Genomic DNA, 13349 nt, shown 5'->3' on the forward strand with positions numbered 1-13349 from the left:
TCTGCCCATGATCATTATTCCTTCATTCTGACTTTATTCTGGCAAAGAGCAGCTTCTAAACTTTCAAATGATATATTGTAACCTCATATTTTGTCTCATATTTTGGGTGCATAAAATATCAAACAAAACAGACAGTTTCAAAGTTCCCGCTTATTTTTTATGCACTCAGTCTTATGGTGTTGCGAAATGTAAATCCAGAGTATAAGGGTTAAGTAACTGCATCATCCACCTGAGAGCCAGATCTTCCCATATTTCCGTGTGCCTTGCCATGGGAAGGACCCTGGTCTGATCTTGGTGAAGCACTGTCTCCCACAAGAGGGTACAGGATCCCTACACAGTGCACTGTTTGTACTGTATTATGCTTGTAAGATAACCTCACAGAAGTTCTATCTGTTTGTCTATTGCCAGACACCTTAATCCCATAAGGGGTGGCCACAAGCAGATTGCCTCCATGTCACCCTGTCCCCCACCATTTCACTGCCCTGCTTCCAGCTCGCACTCCCCTCTCTCATATACCTTTCCGCTTCATCCCTCCATCATATCCTTGGTCTCCCCCTCCCTCTCCCCCCCACCTCACTCACACTCTTCTCATTAGTCTCTCACTCTCCATCCTCTCCATATGGCCAAATCACGTCAGTGTGTTTGTCCTAATGCTTCCTATCGCATCCACATCCACACCACAATGCTTCTTCACTTCCTCATTTGTCAGTCTGTCTCTCCATGTGACTCCACATGCTCCTTTCAAATAACTCATTTCCACCGCTCTCACTCTTGACTACTGTCCCTCTAACATGGTCCAAGCTTCACTTCCATACGTTAGAGTTGGGATCACAATACATTCATGGAGTAACTTTTTCACTTCCATGGTCACTTCCCTGTTTCTTAGCACTGCTTTCAATGAACCAGCAACCTTTCTTCCTTGTTGTACCTTTTCAAGCACTTCACCCTCTAAACTTCCATCCCTATTCATCACACTACCCAAGTACTTAAATGCACTCACATTTTCCATTTCCTCCTCATCCAACCTCACTGTACATTCACTGACTTCACTTCTCTCTAAGACCATAACTGTACTCTTCCCTACATTCACCTTTAGATTCCCGTTTCTTACACACTTTCCCAAACTCATCCACCAAGCTTTGTAGCTCCCCTTTGTCATCACTTAACAACACAGTATCATCTGCAAATAACAGTACAGGGAGTTTCTAAACAATACCCTGTCTCATTAGGGGCACTCCTGGTATCTCTTTTATAACCCCATCCATATACAGATTGAACAACCATGGAGACGTGAGACATCCCTGTTTCAGTCCAACCTTCAATTAGAAAAATTCACTCAGTTCACTGTCCACGCACACTGCAGCCTTAGCACCCTCATACATACTCTTCATGGCATTCAGCAACTTCCCATCTACTCCATATATTCTTAATACTTTCCACAATTCTTGTCTATCCACCCTGTCATATGCTTTCTCCAAATCCATGAAGGCTGCATACAACTTCTTTCCCTTCTCTAGAAACTTTTCTACTAAAGATCTAATAATGAATATCTGATCAACACAATCTCTTCCCTTCCTAAAACCTCCCTGTTTTTCTCCAACTAATTCCTCTGTTATTTCCCTAACTCTGTCAGTAAGAATCCTACCGTATACTTTTCCTATTACACTAAGAAGACAAATGCCCTTATGTTTACCACATACTTCTTTTTCCCCTTTTCCTTTCTACTGGGGAATAATTATACCTGACTTCCAATCCTCTGGGACTCCACCTTCTTCCCAGGCCAATCTGCACATCTTCCACATCCATTCCACTACTATCTCTCCCCCATGCTTCAGCATTTCACCACACACTTGGGCATTCCCCATTTTAACTTTCTTCTTTGCTTCCACAACATCCATCCTCTTGATATCTTCCTGTCTTCTCACTTCCCTCCTTCTCCCAGCCATTCCCAAACCACATTCACTCGCATTACTTTCATTCTATGTGTTCAACAGTTCCCTAGAGTGTTTTCTCTATCTGCTCACTTTTTCTTCCTTCTCTACTAGTATTGTACCATTTTTATCTTTCACTCCCCAGATAATTTCTTTGGCACCCTGTCTGACTCCTTTTACCTTTTTCCAGAACATTTTCTTACATTCCCTCCACTTTTCACACAAATTCCTTCCAAATTCCTCATCCACTCTTTTCTTACTCTCTCCTACTAATCTTTTCACCTCGTTCTTCCTCTCTACATATAACTGTCTCTTTCATCTCTCAACTTCTTCCATGCCCCTGTTTCTCATCCACCCACTATATGCTTTCTTCTTTTGTGCCATAGCCTGTCTCACCTCTTCATTCCAGCATGCTGTTCCTTGCACTCCCTTTCGTCTTCTCTTCACCCCACACACCACCTCACATGCTGCACAGATTTCTTCTGTGGATATCTTGCACACACCTTCCACGGCCCGCATCTGTTCCAATCCATATTTACCGAATCACTCCTCCACTTCCCTCTTATAGTCTGCCCTTTTTCCATCCGCTTTTAACCTTTCCACTCTTCATGTATGAACTGCTTCTTCCTGTCCTTCCCTTCTTCAGTTTCTCCATTTCATGTCAGAAAGTCCACTCCCCCAGCCTCTGTATACTCTTGCATCCATTACACACCTTCTCATCCTGTCATCCACACACACATAGCCAATCATTGCCTTCCATTCATTCAGTTCACCATCCACCCTTCTCATTATTCGCCACGTATACCTATCGATCATTTTGTGCCTGAAGAGGGTATTGGCCATCACTAACCCCGTCCCGACACAAGTGTCCACTAAAGCACTGCCATTCTCATCTATCTCTGCAAGCACACCCCACTCACCAACTACTCCATCCACCTTCACATTCCCTACTTTTCCATTCATATCTCCAATCAAAAGCACTCCCTCATTCTTTTCTGACTTTTTCCATGCACACTTCCACATTTGTCCAGAACTCTTCTCTCACTCTGCTTGCACACTCTAGTGTTGGGGCATACATGCACACAATTGCCCACATTTGTAGTCCAGCTTTCAGTCTTACCCCACAGTCCTTGAGCCAACTGATCCATACTCTCTTATATTCTCCCTCCGTCTGTTACAACAATACACACTTCTTCTTTTGCCCTTTCATGCTCACCTACTCCTGTGCATATACCCCATCCATACTCCCATTCTCTCACACTCTCACCATTCCATTTAATTTCAGTTAATCCACATGCATCCACTTTTGCACCGTGAAGCACCTGGACAATCTCTTTCTTTCACCTCATCATTTGCACTCAATACATTCCATGTAGCCATCCGTACCATGTCCTTTTGTTCAGTCCTTGGTCATCACCTTTTGATCAGTCCTTGTCTGAGGCTTCTTGTTCATATTTTTAGTTAGTTGTTTTCCGCGGAGGGGCACCAACCCTCCACCAACCCACTTGTTGTCACGTTGGAAATACGTGTTGATTGGTTATGAGGTTACGACCCGGCGTTGTAAATGCTTTCCTGGTTTACAGGAAATCATTTGGCTTGCCACTAAATGTAGAGTTACCCTAAAAACAGAGTACCACTACACCAAGTGGGTGGATGATTGGTGCCCCCACCTGCCAATCTGTAATCTACTTGGCCAGAAGTTACTTACCTGTAATCTGTTTGGCCAGACAGAGTTCAACATCAACAACAACAACAAGAGTAGTTAAGAAAAAACAAAAAAGCCTGTCCATTGGTACCCTCTGGAAGTTTTGGGTGCCGGAGATTAGGCTTTAGTCGAGAGCAGTTAACGATAGTTGACTGGTGGCCTAGTGGTCATAAAATCTCCTGCCACATGATAGGCATTAGAAGATGTGTGAAGCACATGAAGGCATTAGAAGATGTGTGTAGCACATGGCTATCACCCTGACTGGAGCCTCAGATCACACTGTTTGTGACTGTACTGTACACACAAATTCTGTGTTGGTTAATGACAGGACATCTTAGTACAAAGGAGTACAAAGGAAACCAAACAGCAACAGACCTTATGGTCCTTTCGTGGGTGTTTGTTACAGAGTTGACTGTGACTACAAGATCTAACTCAGCATGCTGAAGGATAAGGATAGTAAAGCAAGAATGCTTTGTAAGTGTTTATCTTCCACCCAGTTTTGTTGACATACTGACTGAACTTAAACTGTGTTATAGTCAGTCCTCAGGATAAGTTGAGGGTAATGTATCACAACTTTTGCCATACAACTGATACTGTAAATTGGGGGAAGCTGACAGTTCTTTATGGGGAGCAGTGGGACCGAAATAGACATTTTTTTCTGTAATATACCTAACTGCAGAGGTAATAACATACCTTGTATATATCACACTACAGCTACGCAAGAAACAGAACTTGGTGGAGCAGGCAGGGCAACTGAAGAGGGTACTGGTGTCACTGCAGCTGGCAGGGGATAAGCGAGAACAGTCTGAGCGCAACCTTAGGCACAAGCTGGAGAGGGAGATTCAGCATCTTCGTATGGGCTCCAGAGAGGTATGGGGGCATAAATACATTTTGTAAAGAGTTGGAATTGTAGATCAGGCAGCATTATGTTATTAAGTTATAGGCAGCAGTTTTCAAAAATACAAGATAAAGAAGCCATCGCATTTACAGGTACATTCTGTAGGTTTTGCAATACCATTAGTAATGGATGAACAGTCTGTGGTAACAGTGGCAACCCAGAAATAAAGGCTAGAGGAAGAGGTAGGCAAAGAAACTGATGATAGTCTGTAAATTGCTGGACTCAGAAGGAAATAGCTAGTAGCAGAATACAGTAAACCCTCTCTATGCTGAACCTCGATTTACTAAATATCAGCCTGAGTGAATTCGCTGAGCTGACCAAATAATTATCTTGTATACTGTACCATATAAGCTACGGTATGTATGGCTGATGCGACCAGCCCATTGACCTTTACAGTAGATTAGTCAGATATACTGGACATAAATCATAGTGAGGTATCTCTCAGACATATAGTTTTTTTTTTTTTACCAATACAGTACTCTGGGATGAGTGAGGCTGGTCACTCTCATCTTAAATGTTGAGACCAACTGCCTAGCCCCGGGCTCCTACGCTCCTCATGGGGCAATGTAGGATTGGATGATGATGATGATGAGTACTCATTCTTACCAATCACTTAGGAGGGCCTTGAAAGCAAGATAGGTGACTTACGAAGAGAGATTAGAGAAAAAGAAGAGCGGATAATGATCTTGGAAGGGGAGGTGACTAAGTGGGAGCAGCGCTACTTGCAGGAATCGGCCATGAGGCAGCTGGCCATCGAGGCAACGTCACTTCCCAAGTTAGTTTGTTCTTGGTTGTTGGTGTTTTTGTACATGGATGTAATGCATAAAAGAAATTTGGTTCAGCTGGTTTCTTGATAACTAAGTTGTAAACTAAACCCTCCTCAGCCAAGATTTTAAAACCTTAACATGCTTCATATTTTCATAGCCCAGAAGTATATCTATTTATGTCACTGTCTGTTTATCTGTTTATCTTTCTATCTGTTGGTCTCTCTGTTTATCTCCTTATCTATCTGTCTATCTATTTGTGTGTGTGTGTGTGTGTGTGTGTATCAGGTAATGATGTATGAGATACTTGGACAATTATAACATGGGCTCAGTGAGGTTATAATTCAGGCAAAGGGCTCCCCCCCTCCCCCCCCCCAAAAAAAAAAAAAAAAATGAAGGACCAAAAAATCCTATGCCCTAGACTGGCTCCTAGACATCTAATGTCGTATCTGGTACTCTCATTCACTGTATCACCTAGTGGGTGTGATAGAAAGAATAATAAGAAACAGGTGTAACAGTCCTTTAATGGTGCTGTGCCCAGATTGACTTCCAGTTATTTCATTCTTTAAAAAGACAAAAAAAAACAACCACACATACAAAATCCACTGTAAATCACTTACAGTGATGCCTTTCAATCACAAGCACTACACACATGATTGCAGGGAGTCTGCTATGTTTTTCAGGGGAGTTGTTGTTGTGCTACCCCAGTCTGTATAATCAAGCAGATCCATCAACTGCAGGCAAGCATCTACCCTACAGAGCCAGCCTGTGCAGTGAACAATCTTCCCATGTGGCTGAAAGTGATTCACAAGGCTCCGGGATTAGTGCTGAGGTTTGGTTCCTGGGTGGATGCTGCATTTGTGTCTCCACCCAGTAACAAAGGTACCATAGTAGGCTCCACATCATCCTGTTACTTGCCTATATGGTTACCACCCAGCATTGTGAATGGTTTCCTGGAACCCAGGAAACTATTAGGGTTGACAGTGTAGAGGCACCTGAAGTGGAAAGACAAGTACTGTACAGTAAATCCTCGCTATAATGAATTTTGATATAACGGATTTCGGATCTAACGAATGCCTCAGAGCCCATCGAACTGTTTTGGGGCTTTACCAAACAGTGGTCGTTAGGGCACATTACACAGCCCTTTGGAATGCCTCTGAGCCCACTGAACTGTTTTTTGGCTATACCAAGCATTGGTTGTTAAATAGGGTTTATTATACAACCCTTCTAAACTGAAAATGCCCTCTCCCTATTGTAATTGCCGAGTTATGGTAACAGATTATTGTAATACAGTAATCCCTCTAATATCCGATCGCCCAATATCTGAACATACTCACTAACCGGACATAATCGTCCCGGGATCCAACATTCCCAAAATGGTCCAAAAACCGGGGAGGGGGATTTTTCCCCGCCCGTAATTTGAACTTGCCGCGCGGTGCAGGACAGCTTTGTTGTGGCGTGTCATTCCTCCGACGTCTGATAGAGCACCGCTGCATCCTCCCCACTTTCTGCCTGTCTCGCCGCGAGTGCACGCTCGTCGTCATAGCTGCCCACGTGCTCACTTTTGTGGTGGTTACTTACCTGCTGCAGGCACTCCTGCTGGTCTCGGGCCTCTTATTAGTGTGTGTGATGATGGCCCCGCCGCCTGAGAAGAGGAAGAGAGTGGTGTTGACTCTGGAGAAGAAACAGGAGATATTAGAGAAAGTAGATGCGGGATGGTCTTCTTCCCGCATCCTCCACGAGTTCAACCTGGCCCGATCTACTTTGTTCGATATCAAAAGATCCCGAGACAAACTCATGCAGTACACGGCTGACTTCTTGTCGAGGAGCAAACGCAACGTGGAGAGGAAGGTGATGTTTACTCCCAAGATAGCTGAAATCGACCGCTCCACGTTGATTTGGTATCGACAGCAACGTGCTGCTGGTGTGATGGTATGTGGAACAAAGCTGAAGGCTGCTGCTGAGAAGTTCGCCAGGCTTCACGACGCCCTAGACTTCAAGGCATCCGAGGGTTGGCTCTTCGCGTTCAAGTTATGGCATGGCCTTACCAACCATAAAGCTCACGGCGAAGCTTTGGACGCTAACGAGGATGGAGTTGACGAGTTTCGGCACAAGGTGAAGGGCTTGATCGACAGGGAGGGCCTCACTCTCGGTCAAGTCTACAATGCTGATGAAACTGGTTTATTCTATCGCTCTTTGCCAACGAACACTCTAGCCAAGGAGACGGAGAAGCATGTACCTGGCCGCAAGCTCTCCAAGCAACGGATATCTGCTTTGTCTTGTGCCAATGCTAATGGCATGCACCGGCTTAAGCCCGTTGTTGTTGGCCGTGCAAAGCAGCCTCGGTGTCTTCGTGGGGTGATGGATGTCCTTCCTGTTGTCTGGTACCATTCTTTGAAGGCATGGTTTACAGCCCAGCTCTTCAAAGACTGGTTCCACCGCCACTTCGTCAAGGAGGTCATCAAGTACCAGACGAAGACACTGGGAATCCCGCGCGACCAGGTAAAGGCCCTCCTTCTCCTCGACAATGCACCTGCCCACCCATGCGACAAGGACTTGGTGGCTGAGAATGGCCGGATTAGGTGCATGTTTCTGCCACCTAATACGACTGCTCTCATCCAACCACTGGACCAAGGAGTGATCGTGGCAACAAAGCGCCTATACCGACAGAAATTCCTGGATGAGGTGATGGTTGTTCTCGAGGACGAGGACGAGCGAAGGGAGGGACGGGACACACGAGGCCAGCGGACTTTGGAAAACCTTCACCGCTATAACATCAAGTCTGCACTCTACAACTGGGCCAGTGCATGGAAGAAAGTCCCTGTCAAGACTCTAGAAAATGGTTGGTCTCGTCTGCTTCTCAGAACGGATGTGGAGTACGATTTTCTAGGGTTTGACGTGGATGACTTCCATGCACGGTTACGTACGCATGGCGACGATGTTGATGTGGACGATGTACGTGAGTGGTTGGATGATGACGAGGGCGATCCTGGATATCAGACATTGTCTGATATCGAGATCGCATCTTCAGTTGCAGGTGTCAGTACCGAGCTTGAAGATTCCGACGAGGAAGGCGACGATGATGCGGACTCCTCTCAGCAGGACACTACTCCAGCCATCCCCAAGCTGAGTGCACTCCGGGAACACTTAGAGTTCGTCCTTGACTACCTGGAACACCCGGCCTGCGACAGTGAGATGGTGCCCTTGGGACTTGTGGAGGAAGTGTGTGCTTTCAGGCAGCTCATCATCAATCGTCAGAATCGTCGGTCCTTGCGTCAATCAACAATTGACAGTTTTTTCAGGCCCGTGACCCGTGCTGTGCCCAGCCCTGGCTCCACTCCATTGCCTCCCCAAGACAGGCCCTCATGCTCCGAGCCACAGCCCAGCACATCAGCCACGGTGGAGTCACCGCTCAACGTGAGTTTGCGTCTGTCTTCAGAGTTGTCTGCAGTGGGTACGCCATCACCACGACCCAGCAATGCACCCCTAGGTCGCCTGCCAGTGATACTCTCGGACTCTGACAGTGATTAAACAGCAAGAACTTCTCCACTAGACCACACGGGAATTTACAGTGTTGTGCAGTGAAAAAAGCAGTGTGTTGTGTTAAGGATTTACAGTTGTGAGTGAAAAGACTAATTTGGAACAGAATTTAATGTAAATAGACTTGTTTGTTTTTGCTTTAGAAAATTATTAGAAGAATGGGAAAAGTTAAAGTGCAGAGTGCAACACTTAGTAAGTTACAATGGAGCATTAGTTAGACACGAGTGCCCACTGTGAAGAGAATGGACTTCTGAGTGCGATTGACTAAGTTCAGTGCAAGACTTCATGAACAGTGTACTGGAAGTGCTTCAGGAAATCCTTCTTACTGTCAGAGTCCGAGAGGAGGCGGTTATTCATCGAGGTGGTCATGGACTTGCTGTAAGTAGGCAGAATGTTTCATACTGTACTTTTTTCCATACTATACTTACCTCAAACACCTCATTTCACTCTTTAATGTCCTTTATTGGTGTGAATAGGGTGTTAGGAGCTATGCATGTGCAGTAGGAAGGTGTTTTTCTGAGTTAGGGTAGGTTAGGGTCCATAAGTACCAGTCCAGGAGCCAGTAACCAGAATGTTTAATATTGTATGAACCTACTTCTAAACCCTCATTTTATGCTTGTTTTGCATTTATTTCAGTCATTTATGTGCCTTATTGGTGTGATTTGGGTCTTAAATAGGTGCTATGCATGTCCAGAGGGAGTTGTATAGGTGTTTCTCTGAGTTAGGGTCCATAAGTACAAGTCCATAAGCTGGGGCCCAATATCCGGACAGGACCAGTATCCGGACCTGCCTATGGCCCTATTACGTCGGATATTGGAGGGATTACTGTACTTTACTAGTGCTATGACAAGGATGTGAATTAAGCTGCAAAAGGTGAAATTATGGGCCATGTTAGTGTAAAATGGGTGTACAATATTTTTTATTTTAAGTGCTAGAATATGATATTGTTCTCATTTTATTTCCAAACATGTGCTTAAATTCCCACCTGAGGGGGGAGGGGATCCTCACATTTAATGAGTTTTGGCTTTACTGAACCTGGCTTCTAGACATGTGACAATAGTATTGGTATTGGCAGTTTCGGTAATCTTTTGAGCATTGGTGAAAATATGGCCGATACTCCATTACTTTATATAATATATATACTCCAGTGCTAATATAATACAGTAATCCCTCATTTATCCAGCCATAATAGAGCCAAAGCCATGTCCGAGTAGTGGCAACATCCGGATAGTGAACACTTCCCTTACCCAGACCCTACCAATACCCAACCTCCAACCTATACCTAACCTATTTATACAGTACCTGTGCTTAATTTGGCAGTGTTCCCCAGTCATTCAGGGATATTTAGATACCAAAACACACATAGGAATATCCAAAGTAATGGTAAACACCAAGAAAACCATATGGAAAAACCACTGAAAACCAAAAAACACCCTACCTAGACACTGCTGTATGTACAGTACCCCTCCTTAATTTGACAGTGCTTTCCCGTTATTCTGCCGTTTTTTGACATCAGAACGTACATAGGATTATCCAGAATAATTTTCAACACCAAGAAAACCATCTCAAAAAATAACTGAAAAATAAAAAACATCCTACCTATACACTACTATATGTACCATTCCCAATTTTGGCACTGTTTTCGGGTCATTCTGCCATATTTAGACATCAAAACACACATAGTAATATCCAAAGCAATGCTAAACCCCAAGAAAACCATTAAAAAAAAAAAAAAAAAAAAAAATCCTATCTACTGTATACAGTACTGTATGTACAGTACCCCTCCTAAATTTGGCACTGTTTCCAGGTAAATCTGTCATATTTAGACATCAAAACACACACAGGTATATCCAGAGTAATGTTAAACACCAAGAAAACCATGAAAAAAAAAAAAAAAATTGAAAACCAAAAAACACCCTGCCAATACACTACTATATGCACAGTACCCTTCCTAATTTTGGGACTTTTCCAGTCATTCTGCCCTATTGTGACATCAAAACACACATAGGATTATCCATATTAATGCCAAACATCAAGGAAACAATGCATTAAGAACAAAAATTCACAAAAAATCTAAAGATGGTTTGAAATCAGTTATCTGTGACGAGTGATTGCTCCCGGGGCTTGAAAAAAATTTGATGGCCAAATATGACACTGGAAGTTGGTTATATTGGTATAAATGGTATACATTCATCTTCACTTGTGTTTATAAGATAAGCTAATAAAAACACATAAAACTGATAAGTAAAGGTACAGAAATGCAGTGAGAGTAAAGTGTTTAGGAGTAAAACTTTCCTCCTTATAACCTCCCACCATCCTAGTGCAAAATTTTGCTAGCACCTTCCAAGAGTTAAGCATATGTCTAGATGCAGAATTTCTTGAGCTTTTTTGTGGATTTTGCAGAATTTTTATACGACCTATAGTAGTAAAAAATTTTTTTTTAAAAACTCACAAGAAGGGTAGGGACTGAGGGAGTGAGGGGGGAGCCGGGAGGGTATGGAGGAGGGATGGGAAGGGGAGAGAAGTGAGGCTGTGGGGAAGTTTCTCCCCCTTCTGTCACGAGGCAGACGGTCGCTTTTACCGTATATTTACTTGTGGCTTGCGGTCTGTTAGACGCCAAGTGGCCATGCAGAGACACAACTCACAGTGACTGGGGGACTTTGCACGTTCGGTAGAGAGGAGGACGGCCGCTGTCATTGACCATGTACTTATGGCTTGCGGTCAGTGTTACAATCTCAGGGACAGTTAGGAAAGACCTGTCCCGGTGACCATGCGACTTTGCGCATTGATTGGGGATGCATATGGACGTTTTGACACTGCTTGTGGGTTACAGTGTTATTACTCGGGTGCTGGAGGTTTGTTGGGAGTGAGCAGGCGAATGTGCGACTTTGACCCTTCAGTACAGGGGTGGACGGATATTTTAGCTCAGGTTGTGGGTTAAGGCCTACTTCCTGCTCATGACTCGAGCCCAGTGGCCATGATACCGAATGTTGGAATATGTTGGCTGGCTGGCCAAAGTTCTCGGGGACTTTTACATCAGGATAATAGCAAGTAAATTCGGATAATGGTTTAATTGAGCCATGGTCTAATGTCCAGATAATGAACATGTCTGGATACTGCACATCTGGATAAATGAAGGACTACTGTATACAATAATGTTTAGTGGGCAATTAAAGTGCTCCAATCGGATTGAGCTGTTGCAGGTTTATTTCCAAGGGGTGGTTAGGGTTTATTGCTCACATAAGGCCACTCAGGGATGAGTGAAGCTGGTCACTCACATCTTAAATGTCAGGACCAACTTGCCTAGCCCTGGGCTCCTGTGCTTCTCATGATGCAACACTGGATTAGATGATGATGATGATGATGATGATGATGATCTAGTAGTATTATTATATAATATAATAATAAGTTATCATCATCCAAACCTCCTTTCCTACCCTAGGGCAGGGTGAGGAGTAACAATGTCCAGACAGCCTAAGTTTGCCTAGTTCAATGGTCCATGCTTCCATTCACTCATCATTAACGCCTATGGAATATTGGCTCCATCAGATACGCCAAAAAAAATTTCACCTCATTCAGTAGCTTCACATATACCTATCTGATAGAGTCAGTCCAAATGCTGTCACATTAAAAAGGGGTGCCAGCTCCCTGATTATGCCCTTCTTCGCACAAAAGTCATCCAGTCAGCTTGGTCTCTTGTTGGTCCCTTAGCCTCACCAACTTCCATACCTCTCTTCCTCGCACACTCATCCACCATATCCCTGCACCTTCTCCTTGGCCTACCTCGCCTTCTCCCTCCTTCAGATTCACTCAGATATACCCATTTCACCACACTATTGTTATCCATTCTCTCCACATGACCGTACTATCTCAGTACACTCTTCGATTCTGGTGTCCACAGACTTCCTCACTCCACAGCTTTCACGAATCACATTATTTCATGTCCTATCCACTCTCTGTACTCAACATGAATTCCTTAACAGTCCCATCTCCACTGCTCACACTCTTGACTTTTCATTTCATGCCACACCATAGTCTCACATCCATATATTAAAGTTGGCACTAACACTCCATCGTGTAAGTCTCGTGCAGCTGCAACACTCAAGCCTTCATAACACCAGCTACTTTCCTTCGTTGTGTCACTCTGCTTTCCACTGTTTTTGCACATTTTCCCCTCTTTTCTATCACTGGACCCAGGTATTTGAACTCTCACTGATTCTAGTCTCTCTCCATTCACCGTAACATCTCACTAAGAATCATCTTCTTTCTCTCAGTAACCGTCATGTTACTCTTTTCTACATTTACTCTCAAGGCACAATGCTTACAGACATCTACAAAACTGCACTAGTCTACTAAGTTCTTGTCCAGTGTTTGGAATTAGCACTGTATCATCTGCATACAACAAATTTGAGATATTCCCTCTGTCATCGTTCATTACCAGCACCAACCCTCTCTCCATTACTCATGTTTTTACTAATCTCATCACCCCATCCATATATATATATTGAATG

General features: G+C 44.0%; 1 protein-coding gene across 1 annotated transcript in view; it reads left to right on the top strand.

Moving 5' to 3' along the window:
- LOC145390415 (uncharacterized) overlaps positions 1–13349 on the top strand; it is a 168205-nt gene that overhangs the window by 62180 nt on the left and 92676 nt on the right. Inside the window, exons 10-11 of the mRNA XM_080265347.1 lie at positions 4351–4506; positions 5152–5309. Coding sequence (XP_080121473.1) covers positions 4351–4506; positions 5152–5309 — 314 coding nt within the window. The remainder of the gene's footprint in view (positions 1–4350; positions 4507–5151; positions 5310–13349) is intronic.

Source organism: Coenobita brevimanus, chromosome 14, assembly GCF_032717465.1.
Source record: "Coenobita brevimanus isolate Jiangsu-jjx chromosome 14, ASM3271746v2, whole genome shotgun sequence".
Classification (NCBI taxonomy): domain Eukaryota; kingdom Metazoa; phylum Arthropoda; class Malacostraca; order Decapoda; family Coenobitidae; genus Coenobita; species Coenobita brevimanus.